This window comes from Dama dama, chromosome 7, assembly GCF_033118175.1.
Source record: "Dama dama isolate Ldn47 chromosome 7, ASM3311817v1, whole genome shotgun sequence".
Taxonomy (NCBI): Eukaryota; Metazoa; Chordata; class Mammalia; order Artiodactyla; family Cervidae; genus Dama; species Dama dama.
Genome location: NC_083687.1, coordinates 29,143,722 through 29,167,646, shown reverse-complemented (window position 1 = coordinate 29,167,646; position 23,925 = coordinate 29,143,722). Strand labels below are relative to the sequence as shown.

Here is a 23,925-nt window from a genome sequence, read left to right as displayed (position 1 = left end):
TGAGGGGGTGATCTCCCCACTAGGTCCCATCCTGGGGCTTCCACTGTCCACTCACTGGTCACCCCGATGACAGAGACAGGGCCCACACGCTGGCGGTCGTGGAAGCCATAGAGGTTCATCTTGTACTTGTGGTCTGGCTCCAGGCCCGAGATGGTGACCTCGTCCTCATCCCCAGGGACCCTCACCACCTTGGGCTGCCCATCCCCGTTCTTGTACTGGATCAGGAAGTGGTCGAACTGGCCCTCGGGGATGGTCCAGAAGAGGCTCAGGGAGTCAGGCGTGGCATCTGTCACCTCCAGCTCCCCGAGGCGGGGCTTGATGGGTGGCTTGGGGGCCACGGTGGACGGGGTTTGGGGGGTAGAGGGAGATTCTGAAGGTTCATCATCCTCCTCTCTTGGGGCTGAACACAGACATGGAGAGAAAAGGACCTGAGAGAGGGGCACAGGGTCCGTGGGGACTCGGCCCTCCTCTGTGCCCTCATGGCCCCCTGGAAGGAAGCTGAGTGGGCAGAGTTCTTTTGCTCACCTGTCATGGCCTCGATGTGGGCAGGACCAACACGTTGCCCGTTGTGGAAACCGTACAGGCTCACCAGGTATCTGTGGTCAGATTCCAGGTCAGAGATGGTGATGTCATGCTGGTCGCCCCCTACATTAACTTCTTGGCGTTGCCCATCCTCATCTGTGTATTGGACCTCAAAGGAGTCAAATTCTCCCTCAGTTGCTGTCCATGAGAGATGCAGGCTGTGTGGGGTGGCCTCCTCCAGAGTCACCTCCCCCAGATGGGGCTCAGATGCTGCATGACTGAAAGTTTCAGGCTCAGCTTCGATTTCTTCCCTGGGGGCTGGTTCTGAGAGACAGGTAGAGAGGGGTGAGTGGTCTGTAGCTGCACCAAGACTCTCCAAGAGGATGGATGGAGGGAGGGAGGTGAGGACAAGAGATCAGTAATAAAAAGGACCAACTACTGATACCCAGGGATGAACTTCAAAAGCATCATGCTAAGTGCAGGAAAAACACACAAAAAACTATGTACTGTAAGAGTCTGTTAAACGAAACACTTAAAAAGGCAAAACTATAATGACAGGAAGCAATTAGTGGTTGCCAGAAGCTGGGATCAGGGAAACTGACAGTCAAGGAGCATGGGGAAACGTCTGGAGTCATTGTTTTCTATCTTTGTTGTAGTAATGGTCATGACTTAGACATCTGCCCAAACTCACTGAATTATGCTGTTAAAGTAGGTGAATTTTATTGTATGTAAATTATGCCTATATGAAGCTGACCTCTTCCCCCAAAAGAAGGGGTACAGGAAGCTCAGAAATCCTGACTCCATCAGACCAGGAGAGCCAGGTGGGAAGGAGGGACAGCGAATTCCCCTGGCTGCACTCACCAGTCACAGCGATGGTGGAGATGGGACCCACTCGCTTGTCCCTGGACAGCCCGTAGAGCAGTAGCTTGTACCTGCGGGCAGGGTCCAGGCCCGAGACACTGACCTCCCTGTGGCTGCCCTCCACAGGCACCACCTGGGGTTGGCCATCTCTGTCCCTGTACTGGATCACAAAGGAGTCGAAGTGGCCCTCGGGGACTGTCCACGAGAGGCCCACGGAGTCTGATGTCACACCGGTCACCTGCAACTCTTCCCCCAGACGTGGTTTGGAGGGACGCTTTGTTCCAGACTCGTCCACTGCTCTGTGGGTCTCTGAGATGGAAACACAGAGAGGAAATGGTTGTTTCTGGAAGGCTGGGTGACCCTGAAGGGAAGGACTGAGAGGTCTAAAGATGGGACTGAGCTGCGGCTGCGCCCTGCAGGACTGGGTCTTCGGGCTTGTGCAAGGCGATGGGCTGGATTCCAGACAGACAACTAGAGCCAAACAACAGCCATGATGACAGCCACTACAAGTGACCACAGCAACCTTCCCCAGGGGCCCCTCCAGACCAGGGACACCCCCTGCAGGGGCTGCCCTCACCTGTGGTGCCCTCGGCGGTGAGGGGGCCATGGCGCCTCTTGCCCAGGAGGCCGTAGACAAGGAATCTGTACTTGCGGCCGGAGTCCAGAGGGCTGATGGTGACTGAGCGCTCATGGCCCTCCACGGACACCACGCGGGGCCCATCCCTGTCCTTGAACTGGACCACAAAGGAGTCGAAGTGGCCCTCGGGGACCGTCCAGGAGAGGCGCAGTGAGTCTGGGGTGGGGTCTGTCACCCACAGCTCCCCGAGGCGGGGTGGGGCTCCTGGGCTGGCGTCACCTCGGCCAACTGACAGAGAGGAAAGTTTCTTGTGTTTATTTTTTTTTTCCAAAATGACTCCTTGACTGCCTCCCTCTGGAGTTGGAAAAATCTAGAACTGCCCAAATGATCAGTGCTTCCTCCAGATATTTCTATCACCATCACATGCCCACCAGCATCCTCATCTGGCCATGCCTCTGTCCGTTAACCAGCGCAGGGAGCAGCCTTCTGTCCTGGGAAAAGTGATTCCCTAACTTCCTATTTATCTTATTACACTTGTTATCCAGACTCTATATAGGGACCTGATAGGGACCATTTCCTTGGCAGGGTGCAGCTTATCACAGGCTTCATCTGCTTATTTTCTCTGACCAAGGAATCTATTGTTTGTGATTTGACTGTTCTCTGGGAAAACCCAAGGGTCCTGAGGACATCAGAGCGGGTACAGGTCCCTGGGGGCAGACAGCTGGTGGGGAGGTAGGATATTATGATGACGGTGACCCTCATAGGACCTGGTGGAGGAGTTGGGACTGCTTTTGTGTGAGGAGGGGTACAAGGAGAAGAAGGATGCTCAGACAGGAGAAGGATCTGGTGTCTGCCCAAGAAGCCATCCCGGGGCCTGAGAAGGAGCTGGCCTTCTGCCTTTCTGGACAGCAAGGACGCTGACGGCATTGTTATTGTGAGAGTTCTCTGGCAACTGGGAACCCCCAGGGGCAGGGGAGGGCCTGGATCAAAATCCAGGAAAGGGCATAGATGGGCTGGGCCCGACTGGGCCAGACTGGGCAGCCAGTCTTGGGCTCTTCTGGTCCTCGTTTCTAAGGCTCCAGGAAGAGGGCAGGGGAGGAAAGCGGTCCCTCTGGAGAGGCAGATATGGGACCCAGCGTGCCTGGGCCTGCAGGGCAGGAAACAGGGTGAGGGTCAGTGGAAAGCTCTCTCTTGGGAGGTGATGGCTACACAAGGCTGAGACTTGGATGTGGAACAGCTCTGGTCTCCCGCCCTTGCTTCCCAGTCCTGCTGTGTCTCGTGCTTCCACCTTCCAGGAAGGGTCCTGGAGGAGCCATTGAACAGAAGCAGGAATTACAAGAAGAGGTGAAAGTCAGCCAGGGGAACTGATCCAGGAACCCACTTCATTTTCTTGGTTCCTATCTGACTGGGAAGGGACAAGGCAGCAGGGCTTTTCAAATAAAAAGGAAGAGGTGGATGAAAGGGAGACCAGGTGGAAAGGAGAGGCATTCAGGCAGCGGGAAGAAGGACAGTGGGGCTGGGACCTCAACTTCGTGGGGGTCCCTCTCACCTGTCTTTGCCTCCACAGAGACTGGGCCACGGCGTTTCCCATCTTGGATCCCAAAGAGCAGGAACTTGTATTTCCTACTGGGCTCCAGGCCGGGGACGGTGACCTCACGCTGGTCGGCGGCCACAGGCACCACCTGGGGCTGCCCGTCCCTGTCCTTGTACTGGACCAAGAAGGAGTCGAATTTGCCCTCGGCGACGGTCCAGGAGAGGCCCACGGAGTCCGGGGTCACATCTGTCACCGTCAGCTCCCCCAGGCGTGGCTCCACGGGAGGCTCTGTGACTGGGGCTGGGGGGACGGGAGCTAGGATCCAGGAAGACAGAGAACATGGCTGAGATCTCTGGCAGGAAAACTCCCCCCTTGCAGGGCTCCTGGGCTCTGAGGGCCTCCAGGGGGTATTGAACTGAGACAGGGAGCAGTTACATCTCTATTTTCACCAGCCTCTAGCATTTCCTTCAATGATGCATATAGGAAATCAACACGGTGGTACTAGCAGTGCTCGTGACTGTCACCAACAGGAATCACAGATGCTGTCACATCAGCTTAGAATTACTGCAGAAACTTCAAAACACTCCACACTCATCACTGCTTCTAAATAGGTTATTAAACATGCCACAAGGTTCTTGTTATTTAATGGACTACTAGTGAAGTTCCTATATTACTAATTCATAAATTTGAGTTTTAAAATACCTTTGATAATTGGCTATCAATAGAATCGATATGGTATGGTAAAATCCTATGCATTTTACTTTATAGATTTTAAGACATTGCTCTGAAAGGGGTTCACTGGTTTCATAGACACCACAGCACAGAAACGGTGGTGGCCTGTCCCCAGAAGGCGTGAGGGGCAGGAGACGCCGGGAGTGGAGAGCAAGGGCCATATTCCTGAGGAAGGAAGACTCTGGGTCGGCCAGAAGGGAACACAGTCCAGGCCAAGGGGGCCGAGGGCCTCTGAGAAAAGATTCGAGGGATGTGTGTTGTTTAACCCCAGTGAAAAAGGGCAGCAGGGGGAGGTGGTAGCTGGTCCAAGTCACAGCAGGGTTGTGAAGAGAGGGGAGGAAACAGCTGTGGATGATCAGAGAGATAGCGTCTGGCTGGACCTGGTCGGAGGGGAGGAAGACAACCCTGCCTGGGGGAGGAGGCAGAGCAGAGATAGAAACTGGAAGACAGGGAAGGTTCCAGCTCACAAGAGGATCTCTGGGGTCAGGAAACAGACCACATGCCTGTGACTGGGGAGGATCTGAGCGAGAGGCTGGGGATGGGGGGTGGCCCTGGGTGACCAGGGATGGGGACTGCCTTGACCCGCCCTCACTCACCAGTCAGGGCCACCACGGAGAGGGGGCCCACGCGCTGCCCACCATGTAGGCCGTACACGTTCATCCTGTATTTGCGCTCAGGCTCCAGCCCGGAGACAGTGACCTCTCGCTGGTCTGCAGCCACAGGGATCACGTGGGGCTGCCCGTCCCTGTCCTTGTACTGGACCACAAAAGAGTCAAACTGACCCTCAGGGACTGTCCATGCGAGGCCCACGGAGTTGGGGGTCACATCTGTCACTGTCAGCTCCCCGAGGCGCGGTTCCTTGGGGGGCTCGGTGGCCGGAGGAGTCTCTTCTGCTTGTGGAGCTGAGACAGAAATGGGGGAGGCTGTCAGGAAAAGCCCCTCTTCCCCTTGGTAGTAATTATCTGTGTTGTTGTGGTGGTGCCCATGGGGTGGTTCTGATGTAAGACTACACTGATTGGCAACACCTGTCTGGCCGACAAGCCTTCACTAAGTGCCTGCCAGAATCTGGGGCTGTGCTTGGTGGGGAGGGGTGTCAGTCACCACCAAGACCCTGGGAAAGTGGCTGAAGGTCCATCTGCCCATCTCTGGCTCCAAGTCCTCCAGCCAGACCTCCCAGCTGACCCCCAGACTTGGGTGTGCTCAGCATCTTCCTTGGGTGCCTAACTGATCCCAAATTCCAGTCCAAAGCCAAGTTCAGGGGCTTTCCCCCGCAACTCCTGTTCCCTCCACAGACTTCCCACCTCATCAAAACCCCCACTTCACTGTCAGAGTCATACCTGAGTCCTCTCCTCCACCCCACGGCCGGCCTTCGAGTAAGTCCTGTCGGCACTGCCTTCAGAAGCTGACTCCCCTGCTCCTTAAGTCCACCACCACCCCCTCTAAGTTGGAAAAGGAAATGGCAACCTACTCCAGTGTTCTTGCTTGGAGAATTCCATGGACAGAGGAACCTGGCAGGATACAGTCCATGGGGTTGCAAAGAGTCGGACACAACTGAGCGACTACCACTCACCTCCTCTAAGCACACAGCTCTTACTGGATTATGGCACAGTCTCCTAAATCCCCCTCCTCCTCCCCTCTTCACTGTGTTCCCCACTGTTAGCACATTAGTCAGAGCCTGTTCCCGCCATGGCTTCCATCTCACTCAGAGCAAAAAGCCAAGTCCTTACAATGACCTCCCTCCGAGGCCCCACATGTTTACCTCTCACACCACCCTCCTCATTCCAAAACAGTCCTCTCTGGTCCTCAGACATTCCCTCTGCCCGGAAGCTCTTCCCCAGAGGCCTGCATGACTTGTCCTCTCCCTCCAGCAGGTCCTACTTCAGCGAGTCCCTTTCCAGCCCGCTTCCCACCCACTCACCATCTCGCCTACCGGGCTTTACTTTTCTCCCCAGCTCTTGTCACTGTCTCACACACAGCCCTACAGACACATTTGTGCAATTTGGTGCCTGTCTCCTCTGATAGAATGTGAGCTCCTGGAAGGAGCCTTGCCTTGTTCACTGCTGTGTCCCCAGCACCAGCACCCAGTGGGTGCTCCACAATGTTTGTTAAGTTAATGAGTGGTATGCACATCTGGGAGAGGCTGAGCTAAGGACCGGCTAGTCCCCACTGCCCCAGAGCGAGCTGAGTCTGGGAGGCACTGCTTATTAGGACCAGCCTGGAAAGTGGTCCCAAGAGGCAAGTAGCACAGGGGTGGCTAGGTGGGTGGGTTCCCAAGATCCTGTTTCTCAGGTTCCTGTGGGAGGATAAGATTAGGCTCTGTACTCATAAAACCTGCTTTCAAAATGGGCTGGGGGGCTTCCCTGGTGGCTCAGTGGTAAAGAATCCACCTGCCAGTGCTGGAGACGCGGGTCCGACCCCTGAAAGAAGCCAGCATGTCTAGAGCCCGTGCTCCTCAACAAGAGAAGCCACTGCAATAGGAAGCCCCTGCACCGCAACTAGAGAGCAGCACTCACTCACCACAACCAGAGAAAAGCCTGTGAAGCAATGAAGACCCAGAACAGTTAAAAATAAGTAAATAGACCTAAAATGGGGAGGTGAGGCTGGCATGAGAATCCCCTGGTGGTTCTTGGTTAGCACTTGATGCTTCCACTGTAGGGGGAATGGGTTCAATCCCTGGTCCTAAAATCCTATAAGCCATCAGCTTGACCAAAAAACTTTTTTAAAAAATTAAAGTAAAAATGGGCTGGTGATGAGGCCTCAGAAGGACAGAAGTAAGTCTGAGTGGGAAGGGCAGGGATGGAGGCAGCTGAAGGCGGGAGGGAGTGACCACCATGTACTGAGCTTCTCCCAGGTCCAGGAACCAGGCCAGGCGTTGTGTTCCATTTAATTTGCCTTTCAACTCTGTTATTCCTGTAGCTTCCATTTCCTGCTTGTTTTCGCCCTCTCTGCACTTCTTTCCATGAGAGAGAAACTGTCCTCACCATCAAGACTTATCGCTGGTGCTTTGGCTCAACTGGGGAAGGCGGAATGATAACTACCCGTGAGTACCGCAGTCCCCATGCTGCATTTGGTAAAATCCTTTCCCAATTTAGCAATGTTTCTAAAGCTGCACATTAGTTCCTCTCCTAGCAACGGCTCAGCACGTGCTGTGTGCCAGGCATAGTCCCTCGGTCAGCTCAGCAGGCTCCAGCTGCCCATCGCCTTCCTGCTTGGATAATGAGCTCCACTGCACAGCTTAAAATTGAGAAGCTAAGAATGGAATGCAGTTTCTTCGATTCCAAGAGTCAATTGTCCTCTACTGCACTGCCTCAGTCAGTGCCCGACATAGTCCATCCTTACCTGGGAACTGGGCTTCCCAAGTGGAGCTAGTGGTAAAGAACCTGCCTGCCAATGCGGTGACATAAGAGACATGGGTTCGATCCCCGGGTGGAGAAGATCCCCTGGAGGAGGGCATGGCAACCCACTCCAATATTCTTGCCTGGAGAATCCCATGGTTAGAAGAGCCTGGCAGGCTACAGTCCATAGGGTCGGACACAACTGAAGCAACTTAGCATGCACGCACGTGCCCAGGGACCAGCGTGGCTGCTCCAGACAGACAAATGGACCTAGGGTGACCCCAGGAGAAACCTTGGCCATATGTCCTAGGCCTGACACAAGCCTCCACCTTTCTACTTCAGGCCCACAGGACAGTAACCCACTGAGGCTTTCCCCTCTCCCCACTCTCTGTGCTGACTGAAGAAAGAAAGGAAATCAGGGGTGAAAGACTCTGGACGCTAAGCCAACCAAGCCCCTTTGAGAAATACAGAAACCATGTTCTGGAAACATGTTTCTCTGCTTTCAAAAATCTTTCCCTTTAGAATAAAAGTTGCTTTTGAAAAATCTGTGTCTTTGTTTCAGTGAACAAAGGAGAAAAGAGACGCCCTGTCCCTGGGGCCAAACTGGGCAGACCTGCAGGAGGGTCACAGAGGCCTGTCTGGGGCCTGGCCCTGGCCCTGGGGCTCTGCAGAGTGGGCGCCCAGGGGGGTCCTCTGTGGTGGCTGAGGGGCCCTGTACCTGGGTGGAAGGGACGGTCTTCCTTGCTGTAATCACTCACCGGATGAGTCATAAAGGAAATTTCCAGCTGCCCTGGTGAAGAGGCCAATGTCTCATGCACATTCTAAGAAGCCGAACCAGCCAAAGGGGACAGAGCAGACCCCAGGGTAAGGCCAGATATAATCATCGTAGTCGCCAACACTGCCAGCATGTTTACTCTGAGCCAGGCCTGCGCTAATTCACTTAATCTCACAACAGTTCTGTGAGGTGGGCATTATTATCCCCATTTTACGGCTGAGAAAACAAACACAGTAAGTTGAAAACTCGCTCAAGGTGGTGCAGCTGGTTGTAGCCCAGTCTGCAGTGAACTGTTCTTTCTAGGTTGTCCCCAAGCAGGGGGTTCCATCGCAGCAAGGGAGGGAGACGCCACAGGGAGCCTGGGGGCCACTGAGGGGAGGAAAGCAAACAAAGGCCCCACGCTAACTCACCGGTCACACCCACGGTGGACACGGGGCCCACGCGCCGCCCCCCGTGCAGGCCGTACAGGTTCATCTTGTACTTGCGTCCGGGCTCCAGGCCCCCAACGGTCACCTCAGTCTCCTCGCCCCCAACACGCACCACCTGGGGCCCGTCCCTGCCCTTGTACTGGACGGTGAAAGAGTCGAAGTGGCCCTGGGGGACGGTCCAGGAGAGGCTCAGCGAGTCTGGGGAGGATCCTGTCACTGTCAGCTCCCCTAGAAGGGGCTCCTCAGGGGGCTCCGGGGCCTCTGTGCTGGGTTCCGTGGGGCTGGGGGTCTCCTCCATCTCTGTGGGGCTGGGGGTCTCCTCCATCTCTGTGGGGCTGGGGGTCTCTTCCTCTGCAGCTGAGAAGAAGGGACACACAGAGTGGGTGAGGCAGGGTCCCCGGAGATGTCTTTGGGTCTCCTCCCAAGCCATGGTCCCCACTGGGGACCCTGAGGTCAGTTCAGAGGAGCCTAAGGAGGCTGGTGGTCCTGCTCGGTCCACACCTCACAAACATGCCTGGAGCCCCCGGTGTCAGCTGTGGGGACCAGGACCACTACCAGCATGGCTCACAGAGGCCCTTCTCTGCCCAGGAGGACCCTCTAGTCCTCAGGGAGCCCAGGGGAGGCACATAGGGCATCATGGCTCAGCCTGGAGGAGAGGGGCCTCCCGCACCCCACTCCCCATCACCTGAGGGGGTGATCTCCCACTAGGTCCCACCCTGAGGCTTCCACCGTCCACTCACTGGTCACCCCGATGACAGAGACGGGGCCCACACGCTGGCGGTCATGGAAGCCGTACAGGTTCATCTTGTACTTGTGGTCTGGCTCCAGGCCTGAGACAGTGACCTCGTCCTCGTCCCCGGGCACCCTCACCACCTGGGGCTGCCCATCCCCATTCTTGTACTGGACGGTGAAGGAGTCAAAGTGGCCCTGGGGGACGGTCCAGGAGAGGCTCAGCGAGTCTGGGGAGGATCCTGTCACCGTCAGCTCCCCCAGGAGGGGCTCCTCGGGGGGCTCCGGGGCCTCTGTGCTGGGTTCCGTGGGGCTGGGGGTCTCCTCCATCTCTGTGGGGCTGGGGGTCTCTTCCACCTCTGTGGGGCTGGGGGTCTCCTCCATCTCTGTGGGGCTGGGGGTCTCTTCCTCTGAAGCTGAGAAGGAGGAACACACAGAGTGGGTGAGGCAGGGTCCCCAGGAGATGTCCTTGGGTCTCCTCCCGAGCCATGGTCCCCACTGGGGGCCCTGAGGTCAGTTCAGAGAAGCCTAAGGAGCCTGGTGGTCTTGCTCAGTCCACACCTCACAGACATGCCTGGAGCCCCAGGCATCAGCTGTGGGGACCGGGGCTGCCACCAGCACAGCTCACGGAGGCCCTTCTCTGCCCAGGAGGACCCACAAAGGTCACCATGGCTTAGCCTCGAGGAGAGAGACCTCCCACACCCCACTCCCCCATCACCTGAGGGGGTGATCTCCCCACTAGGTCCCATCATGGGGCTTCCACCGTCTACTCACTGGTCACCCCGATGACAGAGACGGGGCCCACACGCTGGCGGTCATGGAAGCCATACAGGTTCATCTTGTACTTGTGGTCTGGCTCCAGGCCCGAGATGGTGACCCCGTCCTCATCTCCTGGCACCCTCATCACCCTGGGTTGCCCATCCCCGTCTCTGTACTGGACGGTGAAGGAGTCAAAGTGGCCCTGGGGGACAGTCCAGGAGAGGCTCAGCGAGTCCGGGGAGGATCCTGTCACTGTCAGCTCCCCCAGGAGGGGCTTCTTGCGGGGCTCCGGGGCCTCTGTGCTGGGTTCTGTGGGGCTGAGGGTCTCCTCCATCTCTGTGGTGCTGGGGGTCTCATCCAGGACTTCCTGAGGGACTGAGAGAAGAGATTAGGCTCTCAGGTGACATGCTTTGGTGGTGACATTAATCATGACATAAAGTACATTTGGCAAGTATACTCTTCAAGCTGTTGGCTTAGGAGTTCCTGTAGCCTTTGTATTAGCCATTCAGTGACTCATTGAAGGAGACAGCACTGAGACAGGCCCCTAAACCCCACTGTGTACTGCTAGCCAATTGCACTGGCTGGGCTCTGATGTCTGAGAAAGGAGGTGAGGCAGGATGAGAGAAAACTGAGGAATTCTTCCATACTGTGTTCATGGAGTGTGCTGACCACGGGAAAGCGAGGGGGCAGCAAGGACTTGTCCCACTTGCATTTCTCCCTATCAGTTGCTGCCCCTCCCCAGGGTTGCCCAGCTCCCCTCACCCCACTGACCAGGACAGAAAATGGGATGTGCTCTGGCTAAGACCTTCCCGGGCAGCCCTGTCTCTTCCTCCACTTCAGACACGAGTAGGGGAAAGGGTATGGGAATGGGGCTGGGGGCTGGGGAGAGCCGTGCTCTTCCTGGCTAGGGGAAGAATCACAGTCACAAGGGTATCCACCCACCGTCTGCAGTAGCCAGGTCTCTGCTGAGGCTCCTTGAGGCGGGGAGACTGGCACAAGGGAAGCCAGCCCTTCCGTGACCCACTCCCCGGCCCATGGGGGACCACTTTGGGCACAGAAGATTGAGGAAGCAGCAAGCAAGAATGATAACCCAGAGAAGGAAGGGGAAGGTGGAAAGGTGGGTAGAAGAAAAGGATACTGGGAAGGGAGAGAGTCAGGGAGAAATGATGGCCTACTCTTCAATAGCAGTTTTGACGTGCTAGGCACTAAGTGTATTAACCCATTTAATTCTAATAGCTCTGTGAAGCTGTTACCCTTGTTATCCCCATTTGACAGGTGAGAAAGCTGAGGCCCAGAGAGACTCATTAAGTTGCACAAGATCCCAAAGCTAGGATTAATATCCAGGCAGTTGCCTCTAGAGCCCATATTCCCAACCACAATGCTACATAGTCAGGGAAATGTGCTGGATGGGGGAGGCTGGGCCCTAGAAGGAATGTAGGGCTGGGGGCTGAAAGCGACCCCTTTGCCCTGCTCCAAGCTGGCTGGGACTCAGCGAGTTCAGGGGGCTGGGGAAATGTGGAGCTCATGTCCCTTGGCTTTGCCAGTTCTGAACAGAGCATCGGTGGAGGGAGGGTGTGGGCAGCAGGTAATAGAAGCTCAGAAGAGACCACAGCCTCAGCCAGGAGAAGAAGGCCAGCAAAGGCCACGAGGAAAGAAGACCGTGGCTGAGGACACGTAGTGGGAGGATAGCCCGGCAGGATGGATGATTCTCAGTTCTCAGAATGGCGGAAAAGGACCTGTCCTTGGAGCTGGAGAAGCAGGGCCAAGAAAGATGTCAGGGGCTGGCGGCTGGATGCGAAATCCTGGGATAAGGGGAAGGAGACGGCGGAGGCTTTGGCAGAACTGGAGCCAAGGAAGAGAAGGTGGAGAGAGGCGCCAAGGGTCTGGGGCCAGGTCCCACTCAGAGGGCTGGGGGTTGACGGGCAAGGGAGGCCTGACTCACCTGTGGTGGCCACCACGGACACAGGCCCCACGCGCTGCCTGCCATGAAGCCCATAGAGGTTCATCTTATACTTCCGATTGGGCTCCAGGCCGGGGATGGAGACCTCATTCTCATCACCCCTGACGGGCACTGCTTGGGGCCGCCCCTGGGCATCCTTGTACTGGACCACGAAGGAGTCGAAAGAGCCCTGGGCCACCGTCCAGGAGAGGCGCAGGGAGTCTGCAGTGGTGCCAGTCACCGTCAGCTCCCCCAGCAGGGGCTGCTCTGGGGGCTCTGCATGGCGGGGCTCCTCTTTCTTCTCTGGGGCTGTAAATAAGAAGGCCCAGGCGGGGCTGAACTGGCAGAACCCCAGGATTGGGGCCTGGGGTTTGGAAGGCTTGTCACACCTGTGGGGGTCTCTACTCGATTAGCATGAGCGCTGAACTCTAAGAAGCCTGGCACAGCCAGAGTATGACACACCTTCTGGGCCTCGGGGAGCAGCTGAACAGGATGAAAGGGGCCCAGCAGTGCGGGGGAGGCTGGCTGGCCCTGAGCCCAAAAGTGGGGCCAGGATTCCGCGTCAGCCATCTCGCTGGGAGGCCCCAGCCAGCTCCTGGCTGAGGGCAGGCATGTGGAAGGCCAGGAGGGGTCAGCCTTAGGGGTCAGCCCCCCTTTAAGGCCAGGGGCTTAGGAGGCTGCCACTCACCGGTGGTGCCATCGGCCGTGAGGGGGCCGTGCCGTTTCTTGTTGGCAATCCCAAACAGAGTGAATCTGTACTTGTGGTCAGGGTCCAGCGGGGAGATAATGACCGAGCGCTCGGGCCCTTCCACGGGCACCACCTGCGGCCGTCCGTCCTTGTCCCTGTACTGGACCACGAAGGAGTCAAACTGGCCCTCAGGGACAGTCCAGGAGAGGTGCAGTGAGTCTGGGGTGGGATCAGTCACCCACAGCGTCCCCAGGCGGGGCGGAGTCACTGGGCTGGGATCAGTCTGAGGCACTAGGAAGAGGAGGTGGGAGAGAAGGGAGGGACACGGGTCAAAAGAGAAGAAATCCATCTCCTCCCTGGGAATGCTGTGTGAGGCTGTGCAGGCTGTTCACTGCACAAAAGTGCATGGTGAAGGCAGCACTGAGGGACTGAAATCCAGCCAGCACTCTGCTTGCCAAGCTGTGCACCCTGGCAAGCGGCTATGCCCACCTAAAAGAACATGCAGCTTATTTGACGTGGCATGAAAGCACTGTCTTAACTGTTGTTGTTTAGTTGCTAAGTCGTGTCTGACTCTTTGCCACTCCATGGACTGGCCTGCCAGGTTCCTCTGTCCATGGAATTCTCCAGGCAAGCATACTGGAGTGGTTTGCCATGCCCTCCTCCAGGGGATCTTCCCAACCCAGGCATCGAACCTGAACCTCCTGCATTGGCAGGGAGATTCTTTACCGCTGAGTCACCAAGAAGGCCCGCTGTATGAACTAGTGTGGCCCTCACTTATTCGACAGCCTGGAGAGGGGCTTCAGAGAGAAGGAAGCGCAGTGAGCCCCTTCCACATCTCAACAGCCAGGGAAGTCTTCCAGGACAGCCTCCACTGCTTCCAGATCTAATGACGAGCTGATTTCCTCTCCAAGAGAGGGACGCATGGTCCTTGGAGCATTTTCATGTGGGAAAGCCCCCCACAACTGTGCTCTGGGCCCCACTTCATCCGCTCCCACTCTCACTCCATCAGCTGTGCCCTCAGGATTTACGCAAACTCCTCCACTCGGCTGCATCGCTCTCCAGCCTCCACCCTCCCTCTTCGCTCTCCACTCCAGCCCAGATTCCAGAGAGAGATGCTTGTACTCATGTCCTCACCTTCATCACCCTCCCAACCCAGCCCTGCCCTCCACCAGCAGCTCCCACCAGGGTCAGTGGTGACCTCGCCATAGCTAAGTCCTGTGGACACTCCGCAGCCCTGAGTCACTCTTACGGAATCTGACATGTCTGACCACACCCTTCATTTTGGCATTCCTCTCCCCAGTTTACCCCTCAGGCTGCCCTGCAGACGCCCGATCCTCTGTTCATGCCATGAGTGATGGCCACCTCCAGGGTCCCAGGGGTCATGTCCCTTCTCTCTGCCTCCCCACCCTGGCTTCTGCCCACTGGGACACCCATGCTCCGTCCTCAGGCCTTTTCTCTGCTCTCCAGTCCCAGGAGGGCAGCGGGAGAGCGCCATGGGCCCCTCACTTTCTGCCTGAGTGGCCTTGCCCCCTCTGTGCCGCCCTTCTCCTCATCTGTAAAGTGAGCATGCCTCACAGCGCTGCTTGTGAGGATTAAGTGTGATCATTCACTTAGAACATCTTGAACACATCTGACACTTAAATGCTCAAAAGATGTTTGACTAAGTGTTGCTGCACTGTTGCACCGTTCCTCACATCTGCTGTTCCTTGCCTTAGGGAACGGGACTGCCGGATCCAGAAGAATGGGGTGCCTGGGCCTCCTCGCTCTCCTTCACCCCACCCATCCCCTGCCTCACTGCCACCATCCCCACCAGGCCAGGATCCTCCCTTGCTGGTTCTTAACTCACTTCTCCAGCTTTCCTCTGCAGCAGACTCAGAGCTATTTGTAAGATAAATATTGAATCAGGTCACTCTCTCACTTAAAGCCCTTTGGAGGCCCCCTAGGGTCCTCAAATGAGGCCTAAGTGACTCACTCAGACACTGGAGATCAGTGAGATCAGTGTCCTCAGCCCCCAGGTGCCCTGCCCTGCTATCCGGAGGAGAGACTTTGATTCAATTGCAGGGCCACTCTCACTCCTGCCTCACTCTTCACAGCTCCCTCTGTTGGCACTGCCCTCCTCAACCTTCCTGCCTGACCCACCACAACTTTCCCTTTAGGATTCAGCTCAGGTACCACCGCCTCCAGGAAGACTTCTGGGAGTTCCCAAAGCACTGGGGAGACCTCCATCAGGACCGCGCAGAGGGCAAGGGCAGGGTCTTGGGTGACCCCTGTCACTCACAGATCTTGGCTTCAGCCACCAGGGGGCCGTGCCTCTTCTTGCCCACGAGCCCGTACAGGACAAATTTGTACTTGCGGCCGACGTCCAGGTTGGAGATGAGGGCTGTGCGCTGGGGCCCTTCTACAGGCACCACCTGGGGCCTGTCCCTGTCTTTGTACTCGATCACGAAGGAATCAAACTCGCCCTCAGGGACTGTCCAGTGCAGAAGCAGGGAGTCGGAGGTCACGTCCGTCACTGTCAGCTTGCCCAGGCGAGGTGGGGCCAAGGGCTTCCCAGGTTTCTCCCCATCCTTGTCTGGAGTTGGGGGGGGGGGGTGCAAAAACAAAGCATGTGGGCTCAAGCACTGTCTTGTCCCTGCTCTTCGTCCCTCTCCTCTGCCCCCTGGCTCCTTTCATGCTGGATGCCTCCCTCCCTTGATGCCTGCATTCCCTGCCCTCAGTTCTCTGGGACCAGCCTTTCTAAGAAGGGGGGCATTTCTCCCCAGTGTCTACTCTGGAGCAAGAGCTTCCGCTCTTCCCTATGATAACTTCCTCCCCACTCACAAAGGTCCCAGGCCCTCTACACACTAACACTCTGAGGGAGTTTCGGGTCCCCCGAGGTTCTTCCTGAGAGTTCGGAACCCTTGCTGCTTCAGAGCAGCCTGGAGAGGCCTTAGTCCACCTGAACGTCTCTCTCCTTCACCACCCTCTCCCCAGCGGTGAGCTTGATCTGGAGTTACAGGGAGAGCTGGCTAGCCGAGTCCCATAAAGGGGGACCAGGAGAAACTGTGAACGCCAGGAGCCATAGGCTCCTGCCCGGATTCCACAAACCTCACCCATCTCTGAATCCCGATGGCCGTGGAGCGCCCTCCCCAGGGGACCTCCACCCCTAGCGGGAACTGGCTGATGAGACCATGGGGCACTGCAGACCAGGCTTGCAGGGCGGGGGGACAAGGTGTCCTAGTCTGTTCAGTGAGGGGATGGCAGGGGCTTGAGAGAAGGGAAAAGGAGGAGGGGGCTGAGGATCAGTATCCTCGGGGCCAGAGGCCTTCTTACACTGACGCTGAGAAACGCGGGGGGTGGAGAGGGGCAGAGGAGTGACCAGGAAGTGGGGGCGGGACACTTCTACACAAAGAAAGCTGCAAGTGGAGAGCCATGGGCCAACAATCTCTCTCCCTGAATCTTTGTCCCATGCTTTGACTTTTCTCCTCTCAGCTATTTATCTGGAAGGACTCCTCTCTCCGATCCACCCTTTCGTTGGGCTAAGACCTTCCCCATCCCTCTTGCCTCTGAGCCCTCAACTCCTTTTCTCTCCTTGTTTCTTCTACTGGCTCGACCCAAACACCAGCCCCGTCCTTCAGTCTCCACCCCACCCCTGAAGTCCTAATGGCCCAGCCCCTCCCCGAGCCTCAGGACACTGGACTTGAGCGGAGTCCAGGATGTACCCATAATGCCTTGGTAGATGAGAGGGGCAGAGGGCTCGCCGCTGGGAGGGATCCCACGAAGTGACAACTCGTAGGGGGATTCAGCAGGGGGTGAGGGCACCAGAGCCTGACGGACATCCCCTGGCAGTAGCTCCTCATGGGCCCCTGGCCCTTCGGGCACCCGTAGGCGCAGCTGGAAGTGGGTAAAGGTGTCAGGCTGGGCAGTCCAGGCCACTCGGAGGCGCCCTGTCTTGTCTTTGCCCAGCACCCTCAACTCGGCCAGCTCCTGGGGGCGCTGCTGCAGGACGGGCGCCTGAGCCCCTTGAGTCGTTGAAGGGCCTGAGGGAGGAGGCTCATCAGTGGCCCCCAAGAGGCCTGAGGGGGAGGACCCTGGGGAGAGGCAGGGCAAGAAAAACAGGAGAGTCGAGTATGAGAGCCAGAAAGGAGACCACAGTCCCCAGGTTCTGCTCTCTGGCCTCTGAGAGTCTTCAGACTTCCCCTTGGTCGCTCCTGGATCACCCCCTGGGTCACCTCATTGTCCCAAGCATCCATTATAGCCCTGCACAGACGAGCCTGCAGGTCATAAATAGAAGAACTAAGTCTGCCATCCCTCCTCCCACAAGGTTCCTAGCTCCCTCCCCACTGGGTGGTGGTCCTGGTTTCCATTAGTGCTGCAGTGAGAAGCCTGGAAGAAAGGAGAAGACGGTGGTGTTAAGGAAGGCAGACTCAAGAGACAGCGGGCAGTCAGGAGAGAGAGAGGAGTGGACATCCAGCTCCGGTGACATCTGGGCCCTATGGGGGAAGAAGAGGTCCATAACCCCTCCTCCTGGCAGCCACAGGGCGCCCCCTCCCTGAACCAGGACTCCATTCCTGTGGGAGAGACAAGCGTGAACTGAGCCAGGAGGTCTGGAAAGGCAGCCCAAGAAGCAGTGGCTTCACCTCTCACCTACACATGCTGCCTAACGGTTTCAAGGCCACCCCCAAGCAGTTCCGATGTGTTCCTTTGAGGTTAGGGCCAAAGTATGGAAAATAGTAACCACTGACCACAGTTGTCAGTTACCCTCACCACAGTGAGTCAGAGTGGGAAACCACTGGTTTTCACTCCCTACCCCACCCAAACTGCTGCAGAGAATCTTTGCAGACACTGTCCCTCCCATCAAATGACCCTTCTATTGCCTAGAACAGGATTCCTGGCAGAAGTGTCCTAGGAACCCAAGTGAAAATCAGACAATTCCAAAGACCAGGTCTCCTTGGTCTCGGGTATCCACCAGGACCCTGAGGGTGGAGAGGGTTTCCAGGGACACAGGAAGGTGTGGGGATGCCCGGGAGCCTGAACCAGGGAGGGCTGGAAGGCAGAAGGGCACAGGTGGCAGGGCGGCCGCCTGAGTAGTGAGGCAGTGGGAGGCGCTCATAGACGAGACTGGGCAGGGGGTGGGGGGTCGCGCGGCCCCACCCACGCTACCTGTGGTGGTGATGAAGGCGTAGGACTTGGAGGTCTGCCCTGCCCGCACCCCGTGGACCTCCACGTGGTAGGTGGTGCCGGGCTTGAGATCGGGCAGACTGACGGTGCGCCCGGTGCCCGGTACGGTCAGCTCCCCGGCGGGCCCCTCCGCGGGCGGCTGCGGCCGCCAGCGCAGCACCACGCGTTCGAAGTGGCCGCGGAGCCCGTCGAGCGACACGAGGAGCGCGCCGTCGGCGGAAGTGCCCAGCACCTCGGGCTTGGGGTGGCGGGGCGCCGCCACCCGGTCGACGCCTTCGGGCGAGAGGCCGTAGATGCCCTGGTTGGAGTCCCGCTTCCAGGTGCCCGAGTCGGGGCTGGCGGTGGGGTGGGGGCGACCGGGCGGGGGTGCGGGGGAGCGACGCCGCTGCAAGTACTGGTGGATGTGGTGCGCCACCGACGTGTAGGTCTGGTTGGCTCGCAGTGGGTAGCCTTGAGCCCGCAGGTGACGCTCCAGGTCCTGCGCTGTGCCGCGGAAGCGGCCCAGCTCGGCCGTCAGGTTGCCCCAAGCCCGCCGAGGGGGCTGGGGCGGGCTCGGCCGCGGCGGAGACTCCGCCTCCCCCTGCTCCGCGGGCCTCGAGGGCCGAGGGGGCGGTGCCGGGCGCGCGGGCCGCGGGGGCCGCGGGGCTGGGGCCGGCCGGGGCCGGGGCTTGGGGGGCGGGGCTGGGGGGTGCGCCTCCGGGTAACTGTAGTGGCCTGGTGCTGCCGGGGGCGGAAAAAGGGGGAGGAGAGAGCCGGTCAGTGGCAGCACCCCCCCACCACCAGCCCCTGCACTCCCCCCACGGCAGCCCCGCCCGCGTCCCTCCCACCCCACCTGCAAAGAGAACCGAGAGAAGTTAGTGCCCCAGGACGCCCTCCCGCTTCGCCCTCCAAGCCCGCCACTGTTGGTGCCCTAGAAAGAAGAAACGAGCGGGTGGGGCCCTGCGTCTGAAGGAGAGAAAGGGGCGTGGGAGGAGAAAACTCGAGCGACAGCGAGGTGGGCGTCCCTCTGTCACAGGAAAGGGAAAGAAAGATCCAGGCATCTGTTAAGAGACTTGGAGGTTTAGTGGAAAATTACTGCTGAGACCTAACTCCCCCAAACCCCGATTCTAAAGTCAACAGGCGGCTTGATCTCTAATCTCCCCAGCTCCAGCCCCAGGAGACCTGATCACTGAGATGGAGCACAGGAGGGTTGTGCCCAAGTTCAGATCAGAACCACCCCTATCTGGTTGGGCCTGACAGCATCTTCTATATACTGCTTCTCTCCATGAGGCCCCTCTTCCCAAACTCTAACCCATCGCCTTCCTACAGGACTCCAAGCACCTGAGAACTCCATCTCCTGAGAGCCCCTGGTACAGAGCAGGGCCAGCAGCAGGTGCTTTGGGACTGCCACATACCCCGTGCTGTGCATTTGGAAGAGCCCATGAGCCGGACACACGGCTTCCCAAGGAAGTGGCTCCTAGGCTCAGAAACTTCCCCAGCCTGTGGCCAGCCATACCTGTGTTGGCCCTGATGGAAGCTGGGTAGCTTACTGCCCGGCCCCGCTCGGCAGTGACGGTCACCACGTATTCTACACCTGGCATCAGGCCGGTCAGCAGCGTCCCGTCTGCCTCAGAGGGCACTTCCAGCCGCACCCTCTGGTTGCCAGCACTGACGTAGGACACCACAAACCGGTCCACTTCAGCTTGGGGACGCAGCCAGTTGAGCTCCAGGGTGGTTGGTGTCACAGCCACCACACGGAGGTCCTGGGGACCGTCAATCACTAGCCAGGTCAGAGAGAGGAGGCATCAGGTGGGAGTCTGGTTCTTTGGTCACCAGCTGTCCTGCTAAGAGCCTTGCCCCCAGCCAGTCCCTCCCCTCTGCCCTCTCAGAGGGCATATCCCAGCCCCTCCTTCTCAAGTCCATTCTCCACCCATGACCCCCCCGCCCCTCCGCAACAGCCCCAGCTCTCACTGGTGGTGATGGTCTTGGAGGCAGGAGGGCCCCAGCTAGTCCCTCGAAGGGCACGGACAGTGACCTGGTACTCCTGACCAGGGGCTAATCCTCTCTGGTCATAGGCTGAGGCAGAGCTGGGCACCCGTGCTGTGAATGGGGGGCTCGCCCCCTCTGTCTGCAAGAGAGAAAGTAATGGGTGGATCAGGGCTGCCACTCACCCCTGCTGCTCAATGCCCCTGATCCCTTCTTTCTCCAAGGTCTAGGCAGAGTCAGCATGAGATTGTGTAGAACTTGGCCCTATACAGCTGGGGAGCATGGGTGGTATCAGCAAACACATCTAGAACACCTAGTCCATGCCAGCTCCCGTTCAAGGCAATTTACATATGTAAACTCACTTAATTCTCTTAAGAATCTAATGAGGTAGGTCAGATTATTCCCACTGGACAGATGAGGAAACTGATGTACAAAAGGATTAAGTGGCTTGCCCAAGGAGGCAGGGATTTAAACCCAGGCAGTGTGACCTCAGAATCCCCTCTTATGGGGATTACCTTTCTAAAAAAATATTTATTTACCTATTTGACTGCTTTGGCTCTTAGTTGTGGAATGAGGACCTAGCCTTGAGGCATGTGGGATCTTAGTTCCCTGACCAGGGATTGAACCCAAGTCCCCTGCATTGGAAGGCAGATTCCTAATCACTGGAAGACCAGGGAAGTCCCTGGGCACTATGTTTTGAGCCTGTTCATCAGCTGTCTGCCAGAATTCTACCTGACACACGCCAGGACTCTCTCTCCGGCTTTTCCCTGGCAATCCTGACCCTCTGGGCACGAGAAGGCTTCTCATAAACCCGTTCCTGTCATAACAGGTGAAGCAGATGAGGGACAAGTCTCACTTCCTCCTTGAGGCAGCTGCCCCAGCCTAAGCCTTCGCCTAGACACCTGCCCCTGGCTGTGAAACTTGGGTGTGACCCACATCGGGACATTTCCTTTTAGGTACTTTCCTTGTCTTTTCAGCAGGGTTGTAGGCCCCTCAAAAACAAGGCCCACCTGCTCAAAGTTCCACAAATATGTTTCCTGAATTTGTACCTGGCATCATTCTGGGCCCTGGAGACACAAAAATAAGAGATATGATCCCTGTCCTTAGAGAGCTCATGCTTTAGTAGCTAAATGTGTGGCCACGTTTTACGTTTTATTAGATCTTTAACCCAAATCTCTACGTGTAGTCCATGCCTGTGAGAGAACAAACCCCCTTCAAGTACACATGTAAAGTGTTATGATTATTTGCAGGAACCCCACAGAAAATCTGCCAGCCCCTGCTCCAGGCAGGGTCTCCTGGAGTGTCAGCCTCTGGGGAAATGGGAGGAATGGACATCTGGGAACGGCGCGGCATTTCGCTGGGCCGTCTAGCTAGAACAGCTAATAAGGACGCTCTGTTCTGCTTTGCTATGTTGGCTGTGATGGGGACACCTTCATTCAGCCAAGTAGGATTGGAAATTTCAAAAGGTACTCTCCTAAACTAAGAGAACTGCGAGGAAATCAACACAGTAAATACCAAAGTATAAAACCAGATGAAAGGCCACGTAGCGACTTCTGGGTTGAGGATGAAGTGAAGCTTTGTTAGAATTTTCTTGGCTGAAAAGGTTTTCTGGGCATGCAGGATCTTCATCCCTCTCTTACTCGCTGCTCTAGAATACCCCAGCCTGGGAGGCCTTGGATGGGTGTCTACTCAAGACCTATGAGGGCTTTATCCTTCCCCAAACCTTCTCTCTCGCTCTCCCCTTAGTCCCCCAACCTACCATCACCAACACACACACACACACCCCTTGAGTGCTTCCTGATATGTCTGGTCCTTCCAGGGAGATAAGCCCATCCCAGAGTTCACCTTCTCCCTTCAGGTCACCTACATGAACCTTTTAGACACTTTGAGATCCATCTGGGAACAGTCCCCTGAGAAGTTCTACTGCCAGTCTAACCCACATCTCTCAGCACCATCTGGCTGGTCCGAGGCTGGCTCTCTAACCAGAAGCTGGCAGCTGATTTGGCCCCTTCATGATGGTTTGGCTGCTTCACTGATGTCCTTGGCAAGTTTCTAACTCTATTCTCGATATTAACCTCATGGCCCCAGGTGGAGGGCTCCACCTTGGCTGGCCCCTGAAGCTCACCTCACTCTCATCCTCCTTTTCAGACCAGAATTGAACAAAAACTTTTCTGAGGCTGCAAGGTGCTGTGTCCCAATGAAAATGTGACATAGCCCCAGTTTCCAGCCTGTGGAATACATCTAAACTGGAAACACCTGCATGTCTTTCTGTTTGGGGGTTCACCTCCCTCAGTTTCTTCAAGCTTTGTCTCACATTCATAGAAGACCTTGCCTTTTGCAAAACAGCATCATTCCTTGGACAAAAGAGCAGTGGTCCTTGGACTCGGGGTGCATTAGAATCACCCGGGGGTATGTTCTCATGCAGGTTACCGGGCTCTTCCCCTAGAGCTTCTCATTCAGCAGATTGGGGGGCAGAGTCTGACAGTTTGCATGGCTAATGCTCCAGCTGATGCTAATGCTGCAGGTCCAGGGAGCACACTTTGAGAACCACTGAGTGTGGCCGTGCCACGTATGCAGGGAAAAGAGGAATGTTCCTCTTCTGTGTTCTGAAAATCATTCCAATAACTAGGTGTGTCCCTTGGCCGGGAATAGCAGAGTTTGAGCTCTGAGAGAAAAGTGTTTCTGGAAAAGGGGAGAGGATAAGGTAGAGAGAGAGGCTTCTAGGAAGATGGCAGTGGCCAGAGGGATAGCCAGCTACTGAATGCACTCTGTGCCAACAGAAGTGGATAGAGAGTGCTGGCCAAAGGCAAGAGGCACAATCCCAGGGGCCAGCCACAAAAAAGCATAGAAAACATAGTCAGAGGGCCAGCGGCACAGGCTGATGTGGAGTCCAAGGGAGGTGTCTGGGGACCAATTTTACGGGAGCATTTTCCACACCCAGGCTCAGGGACAACCTAGAATGTCATGGAGGCCCATACCCAGCGCAAAACAGATGAGCTGAGAGCGTGGCCAAGCTGGACACAGGCTAGCTCGATCCCTCCTGGCCCCACAAAGAGGGAGAAAGCCCAGGGCTCCTCCTGGGAGACTTCGCCTCTAGAGAACACCAAGGATGAGGTCATATTTACTAAGAGCAGGAGATGCTGTTGCCCTTTAAGCTCCTTCTAGCTCAGTTGTTTATTTCAATTCTTTCCCCAAAGTTTCTTAGGAAAATTCCTCTTAAAAGTCCTACCCTCTCAAGATTGGAACTATGTAAATAATATACACGCAGAAGAGAGTGGGAGAAACACTTTAAAATGTTAACAGTACTTGTTTCAGTATGAAACAGCCAAGAATTATTTGTTTTTTTCCCTAGTCGCCAAATTCTTGTCTTGTGATTACATTATTTTTATAACTGAAAAAAAAAATGTAAATGGAAGGAAAAAAATCCAGCCTCCCTTGGTTGTGAAGCAAAGAAGGGATTTCTGCCTCTGCTTCTACCAGAGGGCAAAGAGAGATAAAACATGATAGGGGCCTGGGTTTGAGGTGATAATATTGATAAGAAGACTTAGAATGACTAGGCCAGTTGGGGTGGGGATGACAGCCAGCACCTCAGAGCTATCCCTTCTGTCCTAGAGGCTTCCTAAGTTTAAGCCCTGGAACTTATTTATTTTTCCAGAGTCCTGACTGGGTAGAGATTAGGGTAACATGGCCTACCTACCTATGGCATTTGTGGAATGATGCAGGAAAACATATTTGAATGGGAGAAATGTCAGATAATTTGCAACTAGGAGACCAAACACATCATAAAAACCCAATCTGCATAAAGGGAGATCTCTAATGAGAGGCCACAAACTTTGTCCTTAGGGTGCCCCCAAATATTTTAAGAGTGAGTTGGAAGGAGACAGAGAAAGGAGGCTTTGCAATGCTCTGATGACATGGAGG

The 23,925-nt window shown here is 56.4% G+C and overlaps 1 protein-coding gene across 3 annotated transcripts in view; it reads right to left on the bottom strand.

Moving 5' to 3' along the window:
• The window catches only part of TNXB (tenascin XB), a 56,816-nt gene that overhangs the window by 20,282 nt on the left and 12,609 nt on the right, over positions 1–23,925 (bottom strand). For 2 of the 3 annotated variants that reach the window (XM_061147013.1, XM_061147014.1), the window contains exons 5-19: positions 19,990–20,146; positions 19,535–19,798; positions 16,581–16,949; positions 15,158–15,451; positions 12,880–13,170; positions 12,195–12,500; positions 10,268–10,627; positions 9,505–9,909; positions 8,747–9,121; positions 4,823–5,128; positions 3,510–3,809; positions 1,961–2,248; positions 1,384–1,692; positions 526–846; positions 56–400 (exon numbers count right to left, since the gene is read on the bottom strand). In XM_061147013.1, the coding sequence (XP_061002996.1) occupies positions 56–400; positions 526–846; positions 1,384–1,692; positions 1,961–2,248; positions 3,510–3,809; positions 4,823–5,128; positions 8,747–9,121; positions 9,505–9,909; positions 10,268–10,627; positions 12,195–12,500; positions 12,880–13,170; positions 15,158–15,451; positions 16,581–16,949; positions 19,535–19,798; positions 19,990–20,146 (4,690 nt within the window). Of the gene's footprint in view, positions 1–55; positions 401–525; positions 847–1,383; positions 1,693–1,960; positions 2,249–3,509; positions 3,810–4,822; positions 5,129–5,694; positions 5,738–8,746; positions 9,122–9,504; positions 9,910–10,267; positions 10,628–12,194; positions 12,501–12,879; positions 13,171–15,157; positions 15,452–16,580; positions 16,950–19,534; positions 19,799–19,989; positions 20,147–23,925 lie in introns of those variants that run through there. The other variant, XM_061147015.1, reaches the window with a different exon arrangement.